At 37.0% G+C, this 20,597-nt stretch overlaps 1 protein-coding gene across 4 annotated transcripts in view; it reads right to left on the bottom strand.

Moving 5' to 3' along the window:
• ANKRD28 (ankyrin repeat domain 28) overlaps nt 1-20,597 on the bottom strand; it is a gene marked incomplete at its 5' end in the record, with an annotated part of 86,820 nt that overhangs the window by 51,643 nt on the left and 14,580 nt on the right. For 2 of the 4 annotated variants that reach the window (XM_083376116.1, XM_083376118.1), the window contains 3 exons: nt 2,788-2,866; nt 6,095-6,178; nt 7,125-7,241. In XM_083376116.1, the coding sequence (XP_083232242.1) occupies nt 2,788-2,866; nt 6,095-6,178; nt 7,125-7,241 (280 nt within the window). Of the gene's footprint in view, nt 1-2,787; nt 2,867-6,094; nt 6,179-7,124; nt 7,242-20,597 lie in introns of those variants that run through there. The other 2 variants (XM_083376119.1, XM_083376117.1) reach the window with 1 other exon arrangement.

Below are 20,597 nucleotides of genomic sequence, written 5' to 3'. Positions count from 1 at the left end.
ATGTTTCTCCTTTAGAAGATTTAGTTTAGTTCAATTTTCCAAATCAAAGAGAAAATGAATGGCACAAGGTTTACATAAGATATGATTATTATTAAGCTCCCTGACTAATGTGAAGATTCTCTAATTAGTAATTTTCAACTTTTGTAATATAATTATCTGTTTAAAATCATATAGTAGGTGCATCCTGCTAATTTACAGTATTATCTTTCAGGAAACCACAATTGAAGTTCTAAAACAAAGATAAGAATTAATACAGATTAGAATTCAAAATTGTAATCCTATGTATTTTACCTAGAAATAAGCTCTACTGAACACAGTGAGACTAGTTTCCAAGTAACATTCATAGGATTACACTGCAAGAAATGGAAGATGCAAAGCTTCCAATAAACTACATCCTTAGAATAAAAGTGAGTTTTTAGAATAGTTAGTTGTCCAAATTTATTTTTACCCCATTAAAATATTTTGTTAATGAGAATAGTAGCAAGAGGAATATTAATTCTCAGGTTTCTATTTAAAAATCACATTAATAATAATCTTAAGAACTACAAAGGATCGTTAGTTAATTTTAGGGATAAAATTCTCAAGGCAAGTTTTGAAAAGCGTTAAAAAGATTAATTGGATTAAAATAAATAAAAATAAAATGAATGCATGCATTACTATTGGGAAAACATTAAAACAGGATAGGTGGATAAAATGGCATGTTTTCAAATCAATCAATCAATGTATCTTTAAAAAAAATAAGCAAGCCTATTTCCTATTCCTGTTCTAAGAGAGACTGCTGCTTCTTTTCAAAATTGCAACACTATGTAACATTTAATATATGCTTTGTTTAACATTTAATCTTCTTATACAGGTAATCCCAGAGTTATGAGCGTTCACTTAACGCTCGTTCAAAGTTATGTGATGAGCACCCCTAGTGCTTACAAGCAAGTCCCCAAGTTACAAATACTGCAGCACCATGGCAGTCGTTCGCCCTTATGAGCGACCGCAGTAGCTCTGCAACATTCACCCTGGTTATTCCCTCCCTCCCCACCCCGGGTCTCCCTAGGCACCAGGCCTTCAATACTCACCCTGCGAAGATCGAGATCTTTCGCTTTCTTGGCTGTTCCAGGCCTTCAGTGCGTTCGCAGAGATTCGAGGCCTAAAGTAATGCAAGATCACGCGAGATCAGTGGGGTGAGATCTCACACTACTGATCTCACGTGATCTCATGGTACTTTAGGCTTCTGTTCTCTCAACAGAGAATGGAACCAAAGCTGGGGGACACTTCCATGTTCCTCCGGAGGCTGGATCGGGCCTCCGGAGGCCTTTTCCAGGCCTCTACGGGTCGGAACTGAAGCCGGGGAATGCTTCTGCACCCCCCACACACACACCCCGCAGCTCAACCCAGGCTCCAGAAATGTTTCCAGGCCCGATCGGGTTGTGGGGGGCTGAGGAAGCATCCCCTGGCCTCAGATCCGGGTGGCAGCAGGAACCGCAGCAGAGACAGATATTCCCAGGTGAATCCGGCATGGCAGAAAGGGTATCTTAGTGGGTCAGGGAGGCCTTGGGGGCCTGTTCCATTACTAGCCCTCCATAGCCTTCCCCACCCTGATACCTCATGTTCGCTTAACAAGCTGCGTGCATTTTAACAAGCAAGGGAATGATCTTATTCTAGGTACAAAATTCACTCTACGAGTTTTCGAGTTACAAGTGGAATGGGCAGGCTGCATTACACTCGTACCTCAAGGATTACATGTATTGATCTACTAGAACTAATGATACACAACATCACTCAGTGAGCTATACAGATAGACCTTTACATACAGCCACAATTGAGCCCAGAATTTTGGTCATGGTCATTAAATGAGCTAGCTACTGATGGGATGAGACCCTTGTGATGCTGGGCTTAAGTGGCTGTGGCTTTCTGGCTGTGGTGGGGCTGGGGAAAAACAAGGTTTCCCAGGAATGGTGGGAGAGGAGGCTTATGAAATTATGTGTCTAGCTAGCCAAGGGTTTCTGGCCTGTTGCAGACATCCAATCAACTGACGTTTCCTGGCCCAAGGGGTTGAGGAGGAGTTGTGCTCCCATGATTATAAAGGTAGGTGCACGCAAATTTTGATTAGATGGCTATGGGGTCATGCAATGGTTGGAACCTCAGGCAGGGATCATGGGTCCCTTCATTCAGCACCATAATTTTGATCACTGAACAAATGATTGTAAGTCAAGAACTACTTCCTCTTTTGGCATGCTAATAATCACTGAAAAGAACTGAACTTGCTAGTATATTTTTCATTCTAGAAAATTTGGCATATTCTAACAATAACCCAAATTCCTCCAATCAAAAACAGTTTAGCAACTTTACATTTTCATATAAAAAAAGGAAAATATTGGAATTCCAATGTGACAATTAGCCATATAGATCTTCCTAACACTTATTTTTAACCATTGTTTTAAATAAGTTAATTCATAACATCTGACATTTTTTCCTCTGTAAAATTCATAATAATTCTAATTTTTCTGATTTTTTGTTGCTTGCTTTAAAATAAATATTTTAATTAAAACTTGGTTTCTCTATGATTTTTTTTCAATCACAGAAACAATATAATAGCCAGAAATATAGTATCATAGTGGCAGTTACATCTCTTTAGAAATGGATGCCCACAAAGTTGACCTTTTGTTGGTATTAAAATAGTTAATATATAAAAGAGATTATCAATATTTCTTACTACATTTGCAAGGATTTGTAAAAAAAGGTTTTCCATATGAAGAATTTGCCCAAAATATCTATAAACAAAAAACTTCATACCAGATAAAATAAGCAGCTCAATAATTTCTGCATCTCCAAAATATGCAGCAGCATGTAAAGGGGTCCGCTTTTCATTATCCTTTATTAAGAGGAAAAAAATATTAATCATTAGCAACTCATTCATGAAATGATTTACAATTTAAAATTCTGGCATAAAATATTTGCTTTCAGATTTTTTTAAATCTAAGCAATATATTAAAACTGAAAATATAAAATAAAGCAATAAACCATGTAAGCCAAAATTATACAGGAGAAAATATATTTTAAAATTCATACAGATGTGTATATAAATACATTTCTAATCTTCAAGACATAAAATTTCCTTTTATTAAATGGGATGTTTTAATCAGACTTAAAAGTTCTCGTTAAACAATTTGTTAAAAAATGAGTACTACTTAAATAAATAATTAAAATTTGTTAAATTTTATTTGCTATTAAGTAGATGAATCATAACTTTAAAAATCTAAATAAGTGTCCTCGCTCCAAAAATAAAATAAAGCACTGATTGGATAAACAAAATTATTACTATAATTTAAAAGGTGGTAATAGCAACAATAATTATATTAGTAATCTTCTAAATATCTTCAGTGATTAATTGAACTGAAACTTATTCTGATTCTAATAAAGTATTTATTTTATTTTTATTTAAAATATTTGTATGGCTCCCCATCTTAAATAATTCTGGGTGGTTCATAATAGCAACACATAACCATAAAACAACAAATAAAATAATCAAACAAAAACAAGGCATGATCCAGGTGAGTACAACCTCTTCCAATGTCAAAGATAATAAAAAGCACTCTCCCTTTTTAGGATTGAGTCAAAATCAATGATTCCCTATCCAGTATCTTGTAGCATCCAGGCATTTTGACAGAATCATCTGTCCAAACGGGGATAGAGACATACAGCTGGGTATCATCAAGATTGATGACATTGTACGCTTTACCATCAGATAACCTTACCCAATGGTTTCATGTAGGTTGAGGAACGAGAGGAAAGGAGAAGAGAGGGGCACTGCATGAGCCTTGGGCTCTATTCTCCTTACCCACCAGCATCAAGTTGGAACCGACAACAAAGAAAAAATAGAATCCACAAAATGGTGTCTCCCACTCACAATTCCAGAGACAGTCCAGATGGAGACCAGGATTAATGGTTTTGAGACCCAGTAGAGCCATGACAGTTGCACCATCCCTGAGCCCTCCAAAGACTATCAGTAGATGCAACCATTGGTGCTTCAATGCTATTTTATTTTTATATATTTATGTGTACTCATTTTTACAAATAACTCAAGGTAGCAAACATATCCAACACACCTTCCTCCTCCTATTTTCCCCACAACACTATGAGGTGGATTGGACTGACAGAGGCACAGGCCCAAAGTCAACCAGCTGTCAACCAGCTAAGGCTAGACTTGAACTCCTGGTCTCCTGCTATCCTCCAGACAACCCACTTCATCCAAGGGCCTCTCTAAAGCTGCATACCAAAATAGGAAATTTGAATATTACATGAAAATTAAACGTTTAACATGGCTGGGTACACTGACATCTTTTGAAAAAAAGCACACCACTGTCTTCAAGATAAGCAGTACCGCCACCTTCCACAAAAAGGCAGTAACCACTGCTTAGGCCCATCCACATGCCACCTTCTGGGAGGCCTTAATCAACCAGGAGGGGCAAAGGTCCAGAATACAATTGGCCAAGCTCATAGCCCACTTACTCAGGTCAACTGGTTAAACTCCTCCCTGATAATAGGAAGATTTGTTTCAGTTACTTCCAAAGGATCTGCCTAACCAGAATTCAACTAGCAACTATATCTGACAGATGCTACGAATATTCCTTAAAGTGGCCTTGCAGGAGCTCTCTAGTCACCTGAAACAGGGCTCCTGGCAGCAATTTGCAGATGCAATAAGTATGGAGAACTAAGTATGTTCTCCACCCTTACCACCATAAGGTTAAGTTCTCACATAGGCTCCTTTGACTTCATTCTTGATCTTCCTCCAGAGTGCTCTAGATGCCTATATTATTGCATCACACCAACCAAATATTTAATGACATATAAATCAACATGAATGAATGTTTCCTACATTTATTCAGGAAATTCAATTTGCCAAATGATTTTTTTTCTAGCAAATGAACAAATTAGGAACAGATTATCATGAAAAAAATTATCTATGTGGTCACTAAGAGTTTATATGATGTTACATAATCAAATATCACAAAGAAATAGTTAAACTGACATTGCTGTTCCTGATTAGTACATAAAATGTATTTCTCAGTGTGCCAGACTAATGAAGAGAATCTCAATTATGCTTTTTACTACATCTCAATAAATTCAGAATTTACTTTTAATCAGAAATGTAAAGTTATAGATATATACCATTTTCAAACAGATATACAGAGAAAATGTAGCTGCATATATGTAAAAATATTGCTGTTCATACTAACTATAACCCATCCTTCCAGATTCTATTTTTACATACCCTATGGCATAAATAGTGGCAAAAATCCAAAACAGTCTAATAGGTATGTGCTCTAACTGTCTAAAGGGACAGAGGAGGGAAGAAGAAATGGAGTACGGTGGAAGAGGGTTAGGTTATATTATGTGAACAATGGGCACAGTTCCGAGGCCCAATAAACTCCAAAGTGCTACAAAATTTTTTTAGGTTTCTCCAAAAAAATTTAGAAAGGACAAAAAAACCTGCTAAATCAGTAATTTTAATTGAACAACTTTATTATAAAATAATTTATTTATTTTGGGGTTTCGGGCCCTATGTAATGTTTGGTGTTAATGGAATGATATTTATGATAGAACACTGAAAGAACTATGCCACATTTTAACATTTTATTGGAATTTTTTCTTGTCCTAACATCCATGAAAACCAATAATTTACTCATACTAGTAATAAAGCGATTAGGAAGCTTTGGTATTCATGGTATACCGAACAGTATTAGGAAGCTTTTTGCATTCATGAAAGAAAATTAACTCCAGTTCTACTAAATTGCCAAATAACATATTCAGGAATTATTTGACAGTGGAGTATCAACCTAGAGAATAAACACAAATAAATTCTATGACTAAATACAGTGTCAAAATGACATTTGTCATAGCAATTTTCTTTCTTGCGATTTGTTAGTGATAATTGAATCTTTAAAAATACATTTTAAAACTATAAGGGTCTTGTTTAACATTTACTAAAAAATAGCTAAACTCTGTCAAGGAGAGTAGTAACAGTATTACCTTGACTTGCATGAACTGAATTTACTAAGATTAAATCATATTCTAAAAAGGAGAAAACAAATCTGCTTACCTGAAAATTGACATCTTCTTTTTTAAAAATTAGTGCACGAACTTCATCAGGATCTCCATTAAATATAGCTTGGACAAGTGGTGGCTGAAATATAAACAGCAATATATTTTAATTTTACGATGAGTAATGTTCAAGTGTAATTATATATTAAACCATGAATAACAAAACATTTAGAAAGTTATCTTAGAAAGCTATAAAAAGAATCACTACAAAATGTTCTGCTTGAACAAATGTACTATTTTTAAAACAAAACGAAAATGTATTCTATTATGGAATATATTACATATTGTGACAAAAGAAAGTTATATATCCTTACCACATTACTCTAAAAAAATGCAATAATACATTACAACAGAAAATACAGGAAAGTTTATGTAGTTATTGTGATAAGCAAGGAACTGCAGAATATCTAAATTATCTGATGATAATCATTACATATTTTGAAAAATATCTACTGTAAATGTTATCATTACAAAACTTGCCAATAGAAAAAAGGAAAGTTTATGTAGTTATTGTGATAAGCAAAGAAGTGCAAAATATCTAAATTATCTGTTGACAATCATTACATATTTCTAAGAATATCTACTGTACATGTTTTATCATCCTTACAAAATTTAGGAAAACAATGCACACATGCCATAGTATAATGAATCAATCTATATCTTAATAGAAACATTAGCTTCTATTACAAGATTAGTTTAAACCACATGATCTATGTATACATGTTTAAGAACACAGCATACCATGAGTTCTTAAAAAAGAATTCTCAGCCAATTAGAATCCATTAAACTAGCAGATACTGATCATTAAGTATTTCCCCTTTTTATTTCTAAAGAAAATGGCCACAATCTTCCTAAGAATATTAGAAAATAGTTTTCCATAAAATAGGAATTAGTATATATTGAATTTTTATTAATTTCTATTTTGACAGATGAATTATCAATTATATTTTATATGCAAAAGTATTTATATCAAGTCAAATGATTTGAACCAAAATTATAATAAGGCACATACAAGAAAAGTCCCTTACCATGCCATACTCTGAAGCTGAAGGATGTAGAGATATGGTTTCCTGAGGCAGTTTGGAAATAAATGTGGGAGAATCATCTTCCACCTCCTCCAAAACAACAATACACACTCGACTCATTTGATCATTAAAAAAACCAGCAACTTAAATTTGCAATTGCCTTGTTGCAGTGATACGCAGACAGAACATAAAAGTTCTTTTCTTCTAACCTTCTAACAAAAAACTAGTCCCGTGTTTTCAAATTTTTAACTCATACAACTAATATGCTTACTAGTTGCCAATTCAGTTAACAATGTATTTTCTAACAAAGTTTTCAAAAAAATTCCGTTCCTACTGAATTTTCATTCAGTATTGATCTTAGTTCAAACAATATTAAAATACAAATTACAACAGTGAATATATTCTATATAATATATCAAATACATTGCTTTTGTTTAATTTCTACATAAGTTTTTTCTAAACAGTATGCTCGTTGTTATAGACAACATAACACCATTCTGTGCAGAAAGAGACAATTGCTCTGGCAGAGATAATCACAGCTCTCCCCAGTCCAACAAGGTCAGTCTTCAGTTGATAGTAGTCAGATTTCTTTCTACCAGAAAAGGCACACATGACTAATCAAGTGCTTCCATTCATAATTCATTTTAATTAATAAAATGTTAGTCTTCATATCTAAAACTCACAAGTAAAAATTATTTTTCTATAGTTATTCAAAACTAGATCTTCAAGATTAATATTTCTTCATTTAAAAATTCCTGAAATGTATATCTAGGTTGCAATGCCTTCACACATAACAATTCAGACAATAAAGGACAGTAAAATGGAAATAATAATGATAATACTCTTTGTTCAACCCAGATTCCCTAACATACAGTAACAAAGAATGCTTCACTCTAGCAGCCAGAAAGCAATGCAGTATATTTGTTGTCAAGCATCAGCCCACTGTTCTAGCTGCTCCAAGAAGGCATAAAAACAGCAAGTACAAGCACTTTAAGAAAATACTAAGCATAAGCACTTGAATTATTGCTTTAGACTTTACACGCAGAAGTAGTTCATCACTCCAATGCTTCTTTTTATCACTGTGTGAATAGAGTTCTTCTTATAGCGTCATTCAGACCAAAGTAAGATGAAAAAAGAGTGGGAGCAGTACGGGGAAAAAAAATCAGATCCTACATATAATCAACTTCTTTATTCAAAGATCTATGTCGATGCCATCTTGGAGGTTGCTTCAGGTTAAATGCTCAATCCAAAGACTACTATTAATTTATGATTTTTGATGCAGTAGATGTTATTGCAGATATAGTGCCTTAAAAACATAATTACAAAAGACACTAACAGGAATAAAGTTGCACCCTCAGCAGTACTCCAATCAAGCGATCATCTAAATAGCAGGCTGCAGAACCGCAGTATGAAATGCCTAGTAATGCTCACATGTTACACTTACCAAAGAACTAAGCTACTGCTCTGGATGCAACTTCCTGTGCAGAGAGAAGAAAGAGCTTTTGGGCAGTTCTCACAGAGTATCCATGCCAGTTGTGTATGACTAATTCTGACTAATTCAGTTCTAACATAAAAATTCTGTTGATACTTTTAACATTTTCCACTAAAAGCCACAAAAAGCTTAGCCTACTGGCATAGCTAAGTAACAATATAGAGAAACAAACAATTCCAAACCCCTAACTACTTTCATCTGTTACTCTATTTTTAGAGCAGTCTCTGTTAACCCACTATGAGCATGAAATGTTTCTGACAGATACAGTCATAAAATCAACATTAAAAACTTTTCTAAAGAGGCAATCCATTCCAATGCATTCCTACTTACTAGATAAAAACTGTATATAAGCCACAACTTTAGTATTCTTATAAACTCTAGCAAAAAACTGTATTCATATAGAGAAAAATAATCCATTACACTGAATTTACATTTTTTAGTTCTAATGTGCTCAATGGCACCATTGATCTGTGAGAATATCATTCAGAACAGAATATACTGTATGCCCAAAGCACTAGAAACTGAATAATTATAAAACATACTGATGCTTATTAAGTAATTCTAGTAATATGTTTCTATCCGTAACTGAGACAACATAGAAGCCAATGTGACCCTGGTCACATCGCATTCCCTTTCCACTGAAACTAAAAATTCCTATTAATTTCAAAACAGAGTAAGCTGCTGCAATGTTTGCTAAAACCAGGATTCACAATCCTGACCAGTAGTCTTGCTATAGCCTAGAATTTCAGATTTTAATCATTTAAAACTAATACCTTTTACCCCAAAATATCCCTTAAAAATTATTGTTGGATAAAAAACATTCATGAGATTGGGTTGAAATGTTCATAAATCAAAAAAACAGAAAGAAAACAGCAAAAAAAAATCCATGTATAATTGGAATTTCTTGAGCTGTACAGGAAACATTCTGAGATGAGATTTGGACATAACTTTCTGCATAGCCATAAAACTCAGAAAGTGATTTCAACCCAGTCACTATGTCTACAACTCAGAGTTTCTGTGAGAATAAAATGGGGAAGAAACATTTAAGCATGCTGTTTTAAACTCTGGATGCTCAACTGCACTAAGAAAATTAATAAACAAAAAGAAAGAAATGAATTATGAAAAATGGCTAAATGGAATCCTCAATACAATTCATCTTCAATAGTTCAATATAATTCAAGCTTACATGTCCTCCTCAGTAAATTCCACATTCTGATTTACATGCTTTTAATCCCTGCACACCACCTCGACTCACCTGTTAGATGAGTGGCCATATAAATAATATAAATAAATAAATATAACTGGGAAACAGGAACATTTCTCACTTTTTAGGTATGCAGATGACTTAGGCATTCTGGACATTAAACATATTTCCAATCCACTAAGTGGTCAGTTTAATCATTCTCAATTATGGTACAAGTTCTACTAAATACTGATTTAATATTTAAAGTACAAAAATATTTCTAAAAACATATTGACAGACACAATACATATGTACACATTGGGGTTTTAATTCTAAGATTTAGTTAAGGAATAGACTATTTTGGCAACAGAAAGTCATATATACTTTAACTAAAAATAAGTTATAAAATAAAAATAAATTTCAGCAGTTGATAAAACCTGAAACATAAAAGCATCTGCTAGAATTTGTATATTAATTCATTCTTATTTATTTAATGAATTAATGTAAGTATTACCTGCATTCTAATATCGTTTAAAAGGTTTGTAGAAGAATTAGTAAAGCATAATGTCTAAAAATTTAAACGGGTATTCTGATTGCCTATTAATCGTATTTTATATACTTATGCCCCAATCTGCCCTTGATTGCTGGGTGAGAAGGAAGCTGGAGGTTTGCAAGCTCCACCTGATTCGCGCTGCTATACTACCTGATCTCCATTGGGTCGTTGAGTACATGCAGGGACCCAGTGGGGTAGGTGAGCGCTGCAGAATCCCTGTAGTCCAGGGGTGTCAATTTCATTGAGGGCCGCATCAGCATTGCGGTTGCCCTCAGGGGGCTGGGTGGGTATGGCCAGGGTGGGTGTGGCCTACTGGGTGGGCGTGGCTAGAGTGTGTATGGCCTACTGGGTGGGTGTGGCCAGCTCTACATCATTCGAATGTAGGGTGCTTATGGGGGCCTGGGCAGGAGTGGGACAGATCTTAGGGTCTCTGGCAGAAGGAGGGTCTCTGGGCCAGGGCCAAGGCAGTGGGGGCCGTTCCCTCACTGTTTCCAGGATGGCTTCACGGGCCACATGAAACCACTTCATGGGCTGGATGTGGCCCCCGGGCCTTGTGTTTGACATGTCTGCTGTAGTCCATCATAAGAATGAATGACTTCAGGAGAGTTGCAGCAGTTATAACTTTGACACCAAAGTTTAAGTTTAATAATACTAATTTTTTAAAAAAATCTTAGTTTTCAATAGTATTTTATATCTCGATATTACATTTAGAGAGTAAAGTTAATTACAAATTACTGATATATAATTGTTTGCTCAGAAATCTACTGCATTTTCTACTTTAATTTATTAACAAGAAGCTTTTTTACAGTTTGACCCTCAGTTTACATTTCAGGAGACTAAAAATTTCCAGAATTTAATTTGTATTCATCAGTTCTTCTTGGTGCTGTCTAGCTGAGGAAAAAATAAACCTCTAAAATGTCTCCAATTTAAATACATACATTTTTAACAGATTACTCTAACTTGGTGGTAGGGAAAGAAAAACAGGGAAATTTCTTTATGGTTAAAATACGTTGCTAGGGTAACAAAATGTTTACCAGCTACGGCCACTTGAAAAAAAAATCCTCCCCAAAATCCCATGGCTATAGCAGGAGGGCTACTTAGAAGTTATTACCAATACCTTACAGTATATTTCAGGAATACTTGCTACTTTCCACTGAAACTGAAATTTGGAAAAGGTGGAAAATAACATTATTCTGAACTTTAGAAGGATGGGGAAAACATCCTTAACAACAATTTAAAATGTTCAGCATATTAACACATTAATTTCAGCCTTTTTAAAAAGTAATATATATTAACAAATGAGCTAATAGTGTAAAACATTTATAGCTTAGAACACATCTATGTAACAAAATATTAGCATACAAAATGCAACTAAATCACACTGCAATTCGTGTGTGTTTACTTAAAATAAAGCCACTGTTTTCAGTAAGACTACTGTTAAGAATATAATAATCTTTCTGACATACAGGGCTTTTTTTGTCATAGAACCCGGCACCTTTTTTGGATGGAACCTTGTAGGGTAGGCAAGGCGGGTTGTATGACGTGTGAGTTCTGGCACTTTTTTCTTTTACAAAAAAAGCACTGCTGACATATATCTATCTGGGATAGATAGTTTAAGTAATTTGATTGTGTATTGTGTTATGAAAATTATTGAAAATTTCCTCTTTCTTGACTAAAGAGGGAGGGAAGGCTATATTATTTGTACATTTTCTATTTCTTGCTGTTCTGCTGGAAATTCCTGATGGATATTCTTCCTGACAATTAATATCCTTTTTTTACATAACAATTGTTTTGATGCAGAAGTGCTATACTAACAAAGAAAAAACTTAGTTGCTACTATATTGATAAGAGTTCCTTGTGAAAAAGTAACTGTCAATTTGCCAAGATTTACCAAATTCGTTTTGAAAGAACTTACAATGAGGGGAAAAATATTTGATTCCCTGCTGATTTTGTAAATTTGCCCACTGACAAAGAAAGGATCAGTCTATAATTTTAACAAAGAGAAACAGAATAACCACCAAAAAAATCCAGAAAAACACATTTCAAAAAAGTTATAAATTAATTTGCATTTTAATGAGTGAAATAAGTATTTGACCCCTTCGCAAAACATGATTTAGTACTTGATGGCAAAACCCTTGTTGGCAATCACAGAGGTCAGATGTTTCTTGTAGTTGGCCACCAGGTTTTCACACATCTCAGGAGAGATTTTGTCCCACTACTCTTTGCAGGTCCTCTCCAAGTCATTAAGGTTTCTAGACTGACATTTGGCAGCTTGAACCTTCAGCTCCCTTCACAAATTTTCTATGGGATTATGGTCTGGAGACTGACTAAGTCACTCCAGGACCTTAATGTGCTTCTTCTTCAGCCACTCCTTTGTTGCCTTGGCTGTGTGTTTTGGGTCACTGCCATGCTGGAATACCCATCCACAACCCATTTTCAATGCCCTGGCTGAGGGAAGGAGGTTCTCACCCAAGATTTGATGGTACATGGCCCCATCTATCGTCCCTTTGATGCGGTGAAGATGTCCTGTCCCCTCAGCAGAAAAACACCCCCAAAGCATAATGTCTTCATGTTTCATAGTGGGGATGGGGTTCTTGGGGTCATAGGCAGCATTCCTCCTCTTCCAAACACAGTGAATTGAGATGATGCCAAAGAGCTCGATTTTGGTCTCAGCTGACCACAATAGTTTCACCCAGCTTTCCCCTGAAACATTCAGATGTTCATTGGTAAACTTTAGACGGGCCTGTACATGCGGTTTCTTGAGCAGGGGGACCTTGCGGATGCTGCAGGATTTCAGTCCTCCACAGCGTAATGTATTACCAATTGTCTTCTTAGTGATTATGGTCCCAGCTACCTTGAGATAATTGACAAGATCCTCCTGTGTAGTTCTGGCCTGATTCCTCACTGTTCTCATGATCATTGAAACTCCATGAGGTGAGATCTTGCATGGAGCTCCATCCCAAGGGAGATTGACCGTAATTTTGTGTTTCTTTCATTTGCAAATAATCGCACCAACTGTTGTCACCTTCTCATCAAGACCATTCCAGTCTTGTATAGGTCTACAATCTTGTTCCTGACATCCTTGGACAGCTCTTTGGTCTTGGTCATGGTAGAGAGTTTGGAATCTGATTGATTGATTGCTTCTGTGGACAGGTGTCTTTTATACAGGTAACAAGCTGAGATTAGGAGCACTTCCTTTAAAACAGTGCTCCTAATCTCAGCTCATAACCTATATAAAAGACACCTGGGAGCCAGACATCTTGCTGATTGATAGGAGATCAAATACTTATTTCACTCATTAAAATGCAAATCAATTTATAACTTTTTTGAAATGCATTTTTCTGGATTTTTTGTTGTTATTCTGTCTCTCACTGTTAAAATAAACCTACCATTAAAATTATAGACTGATCATTTCTTTGTCAGTGGGCAAACATACAAAATCAGCATGGGATCAAATAATTTTTTCCCTCACTGTAGGAAAAAAAGACTAAGAAGTGGAAGGATTGTTAATAAAAATCTAGTGATGGTTTATGAATGTCAACTCTGAAACATTTTTGTACTTCTAATGAATTACATCAACACTGAAACATTTACTAAAATTTGAAGTTTACATGTACTAGGTTATAAGGAAATAAATATATTATTAACCATATCTAATATAGGTTATCCTACTACAGGTAGTCCTTGACTTACAACTATTCATTTAAATGACCACTGAAAGTTACAATCGCACTGAAAAAAGTGACATAACTGTTTTTCACACTTACGACCATCCCCATTCAGCATTCACATGATCACGTGATCAAAATTTGGACACTTGGTAACTGGTACATATTTATTACATACCCAAGGGTCATGTGATCACCTTTTCTGGTCTTTTGACAGGAAAAATCAATGGGGAAGCCAAATTCACTTTACAACTACGCTAGTAACTTAATATTTGCAATGATTCACTTAACAACATACTTAACAAGAACTGCAGAGGCGACTGCCAGATAGTTGAACATCCAGTTATGAGGCCACCGCTGTACCACCCAATAAAAAATATAGTTTCTATAAACTTTTAAAAATTCCAACTTCTGCCTATTATTATCACTACACCTGAACAATGTGACTTTATGAAACCACAAGGATTAAATTTAGTCATTATATATGAAGTAAAGGTAAAGATATTAAAAGAATATAGTTCTTACCAGTAGTGCTTATTTTTATACTCAACTTTGCATGGACTACAGTCTCCATAATGGAATCTAAAACAGAGGTCCCCAGCCCCTGGTCTGTGGCCCAGCACCAGGCCGCAACATGCCAACAACCGGGTCACTCAAACAAGCAAAGCACCATCTGTGGAATGCAAGCAGCAGGCAAAACCACACCCCCTCCAGTCCAAGAAAAAACTTTTCTCCATGGAAACCAGTTCCTGGTGTCCAAAAGGTTGGGGGCCACTGATTTAAAAGAGTATTAAGAAACACCGTGTTTCAAGAGCAGAGGAAAATAAAAAGAAAAAAATCTGAGTGTAGTAACAATGTTTAAGTTTAGCCCTGTAAATCAGTAAAGTACAGAAAAGAAATAAAATTGCTTGTCCTTATTTATTATATACAATACTGGTATAAGCAGGTACTGGTTTTGGCTTTAGAAAACAATGGTGCAGGACAGTTTACTTTTGCATTTCAGTTTTAAGAAGAAATTCAACTTTAAAATATAAAATTCAAACACTTGGATCCCTACTCTATTTACGCTCTACTCTAACTTAACTGACTTTTATTAGCATTTACATCTGTATGTGATCAGGATTTTTTTTTACCATTTGTAACTTGAAAGATTTAATATTTGCAAAACTGGAACTCATCGTTAGTTTACAAGATACACGGCAGATTTTTTTTTTTTGCATAGGTAATCCTCAACTTACAATCACAATTGAGCCCAAAATTTCTGTTGCAAAACAAGACAATTTTAAAAACAGATAAATAAGAACATTATTTTAATCTTTTGAGGAAATACACCACACGTATATATACTGGATGCATGTATCTGGGAAGTAAAAGGAGAAATGCTTATGTGTGTATATATACATCATACACACAACTTAAACATACATGCACACATATAAATTTAAGACCTAAATCAAATTATTGCAACACCAAAACAGAAATCTTTTAAGTTGTAACCACGTAAGTGCTAGTGGTATACTTCTTTCGATTACTATAAAGCACAAGGGAAAGGCATATAAAAGTCATTTTAAAATGAAGTCTGCATTTGTTGTGATGAAGCTAATAGGACAGTATAAAAAGTAGACTACTGCCCCCTGCGGTACAACATCAGAATATCACCCAGTATGCTACTGTATTCCAATAATTATATTTATGCATGCAAGTAAATTCTTGAAATATATTTAAGCCATATAAATATGTTTCATACATTTTACATATAATTAAACTAGAGGGAAGATTGAAATTGTGCTAATAATTCTAGTTTTTATATGCATTAAAAAATAGAATTATTTTCCCCAGCTATTTATAAAAACCTGGTTTAAAGTGATAATTTCTCAAATTAAGTTGAATGACACAAGAAACTGTCATCAGACTTCTGAAATTCAAAGCTGTTAGTTCATGAATGAATTTAAAAATGTACAAATAGCAAAAATCAGAAAATTCACTTTTAAAAAAAGTGCCAATGTATTTGAGAACTTTTTCAATTAATTTAGTCAGCAATAAAAAATTATTCTGAAGATAAAATGTAACTATTAAGTGACAGAAGCATATGACTGAAAATCCCTGATAAAAGACAAAAACAATTTAATCTCTTTAAGTACCAATACCATCTCATCATTTAGATCAATGATAGAACATTTATTTAGCAAGAATGCTGAAAATTACGTTCTGGATGGAACATGTTTGAAACCTGAAACAATGTTCAAGTATTGCCTAAACAGAAGATCTGAATATAAATCAAGCTTACACAGTACCCCTTGATTCTCTAAGAAATAATGAATCACATTTTCTAAAAATTATTATAATTTTGATAATTTATTTGATTAACTATTACGGTAAGACTATTCAGTCCTCTACAAGGATATCATTCATGTAAATTCTTCAGTGTCTCTGTACCTTCTGGACAAAAGTCCCTTTGATCCAGCTGTACTGAACAATTTCCTCTTCAGACAGATCTGCCTTTTTGTCTTCAAAAAATGTCACCAATTTCTACTATATTTCTGACCTTGAAAGATCTGGCTACATCAATGACTCAGTTTATTAAAAAGGAAGTGCTCTTCATTGAAATTTTAGTCCACCTAGAATTTACTTCTTAGTCCAGTTTCTTATCTTATTGATCCTACCCACCAACCCTTTGTAATATAAGGTTGACACCTCTAATTTTACTTTGGCAGGTGTATTACTCCAAGCTAATTCAGGCAACACTCTCTTGTGTGCATAACCTTCCAAGCAGGTGCTGCTGGCTAATGATATATTTAGTAAGGACCTTAATTATTTTTTTATTTATTTTAAACAAAATTTGTAAAGTTGCCCAATTCAGGCAATGTGACTCTGGGCAGCAAACAGAATAAAAAACAAACAATAAACTAATCCTTACCACCATATAATTAAACAACAAAGTGTGTGAAATGCAAAACATTAAAATATTTATCAAATTTATATGGCTGCTTGTTTCAGACAAAGCGTCTCTGGGTGGTGTACAACACTAAAAAACATACTATATAAACCAGCAGCCCCCAACATTTGGGGCACCAGGGACCAGTTCCACGGAGAGAATTTTTTCCACAAACCAGAGTGGGCATGGTTTCATGTGCTGCCTGCATTCCATGGATAGGGCTTCGCTTGTTTGTGCAGCCCAGTTTCTAGCATGCTGCAGACCAGTGCTGGTCCACAGACCGACGGTTGGGGACCCCAATATATACTATATAACTATATAAAAGCAATCATTAAAAATGGCCATTATTAAAAATATTAAAAACATTTATATTAAAATTTATATTAAAAATATAAATCAAACACAGTGATAGTGGTACTTTAGAATAGCCCTGATCTCCTGGGACCCTGAAGCCAAAGCTAGGTCTTCAGAGTCTTACTGAACATTAACAGGGATGGAGCCAACCTCATTCAAGGGAGCAGGGGGGAGGCAATGGAAAGAATATTCCATAAGGTGGGTGCCATAGAAGAGAAAGCCTGCCTCCTGGGACCTGCAAGTAAAAGGCTCTTGCAGACAGGATCTAAAGCATGCTATCTGCCAGACGTAATGGGACAGGTAAGATGTAATTGGGGAGAGGAGGTTCTTCAAATAGCCCAGTCCCATGCCATGTACTTTGAATTGGTCCCAAACTGAAATCAATGCAGCTTATGTGCTGTTCTAGAAACAGACACAACTCCTTGTGCCACTGCATTCTGCATGATGTTTCCAAGACCAGTGCCATGTAGAGTGGATTGCAATAATCCACTCAGGACTCAACTAGCACATTAGTAAACTGTGAGCAACAGATTACAATATAGGAATGGATACAATTGGTGTACAACACAAACTTATACAATGGCCCTTCTAGCAATGACTGCCACATGTTCCTTGAATAATAATCATGAGTCCAAGAAGAGTCCTGGATTGCATACCAGCTATTTCTGGAGCAAAGCAACTTCATCCAGCATCAAAGATGATGTAGTCCTAGAACCAGGGTGTCAAATTGGCAGCCCGCAAGCTGGATGCATCACATGCAGGCCATGCCCACCCTAGCTCCGCAAAGGCAAAAAATGTTGATACATCATGATATGTCATGTGACGTGATCGAGTTTGACACCCATATCCTAGAGGCATCTGGTCCCAAAACCAAAGCCACCCAATCTTGCCAGGGTTCCACTGAAGCTTACTGTTCCTGATATAGACCGTCACAGCCTCCAAGCACCAGCATAAGACATTCAGAGTATACTATTTGCCAGGGACAGAAATATACAATGGGTATCCTCAGGTTGCTGATGATATCTTATCCTACAGTGAAGGATGAGCATCAAATTCTGCAGCACCTTTCATAATAGGGACTGAGGACAAGAAATATTCTCCCCAATCAGCACCAGCTGGAATCAACCCTAAGGAGGCAAACCAGCACAATACTGTGCTTCCCCCATCCCTATTCCTCTGAGCTGATCCAGAAAGATATCATGGTTGATGGCACCAAAGACCTCAAAGAAATAGGGAAAAGATAGGTAGGTAATCCCCATCCCTGTTTGATACTAATTTTTAATTCCGGGCTAATAAAGATTCATACAAATTACCACTAATAATAGAAAGGAAGAATGATCTTGGAAGACAGGAAAAAGAGAAACTGTGCACAGAATGATTACACAAAAGTGGAAGAAGCCTAAGTAAAGGTAAAGGTTCCTCTGCACATGCATGCTAGTCGTTTCCTACTCTAGGGGCCGGTGCTCATCTCCGTTTCAAAGCCGAAGAGCCAGCGCTTGTCCGAGGACATCTCCGTGGTCATGTGGCCAGCATGACTAGACACCAAAGGCGCACGGAATGCTGTTACCTTCCCACTGTAGTGGTCCCTATTTTTCTACTTGCATTTTTATGTGCTTTCGAACTGCTAAGTTGGCAGAAGCTGGGACGAGTAACAGGCGCTCACTCTGTTACGCGGCACTCGGGATTTGACTCGCCAAACTGCCGACCTTCTGATTGACAAGCTCAGCGTCCTAACTCACTGAGCCACCGCATCCCTTGGAAGAAGCCTACTGTTTTGATACAGGGTCAGCCTGTGGGTTCGGCAGTTGGGTCGGACGACGACTCAGAGGAGGAGGGGGGTGTTGAAGATCTTGCTGATGATAGCCCTCAGGCAGGCCCCTCCCACTTGGTCACCATGGAGACCCAGCTGTGTGAGCCTGACAGTGTGGATGAAGATGACCCACAGCTGGCCCTGTTCAAGGACGCCTGACGCAGGAGGCAGTCAAGTAGGAGCAAATAGAGGAAGGCTGTGGGGCTTCTCAGAAGGAGGCAAAGAGAGGCCACGCCCTGAACTCTTTATAAAGGGAATGTTTGGGGAGGGCTGGTTTGCTGAAAGCAACTGCTCAGATAGTGTTTCAAAGCTCCTGTATCTTGGTACGTGTCTTGCTTGTTTTTGTAATAAATTTGGCAGACGTATTCCAGCCTCTTGCCGTTTATAAAGGGGTTGCCTTTTCTGCAAGGCCGGTAGCAGGCTGGTACAGAACAGTTTGCTTTCAGCCTCCCACCCCTTACTAATATTATGGAGCAGCTACGTGCTGAGAATGCCCAGCTCACCCAGCAACTCACTTTGCTGGCAGCTCAGGTGGCTCAACTGCAAGCTCAGGTTCATGCTGCACCCCCACCATCACCCCCACCCAGGAGAAAATGCCAAGTTGCAATGCCGGATAAATTTACAGGCACTCCAGAACTGTTTCCTGCTTTCCTGGGACAATGCCAGCTCTTTATCAGCGTGAGAGCAGCTGATTTCCCCACTGACCGGGATAAGGTGGGGTTTGTGTTAAGCCTTCTTTCGGGTGATGCAGCTCGTTGGGGCACGCCTCTGCTGGCTCAACCTAGCCCATTGTTGGACAACTTTGTGGGGTTTTGTGATCATATGCGTCTGATGTATGAGGACCCTATTAAGACGCAGACTGCTACTCGACGTCTGAAAGCTCCAAGGCAGGGTCAACGCCCCCTACAGGGCTATATCAGCGATTTCCGGCTGCTTAGCCAGGATTCCGCCTGGAATGAGGCTGCGCTCGTGGATGCCTTCCAGGATGGATTGTCGGAGGAGATGTTGGATGAGCTGGCCCGTGTGGATATTCCCTCAGACCTGAATGGGCTGATCCATCTCAGCCTGTGGATCGATGCTCGGTTGCAGCAGTGAAGGAGTCGCCATGCCACCCCACAGACCCCTGCCGCCCCTGTTGTGCGTGAGCCCCCAGTTCAAAGGGAGGAGCCAATGGAGTTGGGTGCCGCCAGGTCTCGTCTATCGGTGACTGAAATGAACAGACAACGATTGGGGGGGTTGTGTTTTTACTGTGGGGACCCGGGACATTTGGCTGCTTTTTGCCCAAAGAAGCGACAGCGGGCATCAGTGATTGAGTCTGCCCCGAGAAAGTCCCCTACTCTTCTGTCAGGAAACGCCCCGAACCCGATCTAGACGGTGTGATAGATCGGGCGTCCCACAACAACACTGAGCGACGTCTTTCCGATGCTGCCTGTGGACCTCCATGGCATCTGATATTGGAGGCACGTCTGATCCTTCCTTGC

This window comes from Vipera ursinii (genome assembly GCF_947247035.1).
Source record: "Vipera ursinii genome assembly, chromosome: Z".
NCBI lineage: Eukaryota > Metazoa > Chordata > Lepidosauria > Squamata > Viperidae > Vipera > Vipera ursinii.
The sequence above is the reverse complement of the archived record's forward strand: the minus strand, read 5'-3'. Positions and strand labels throughout refer to the sequence as shown.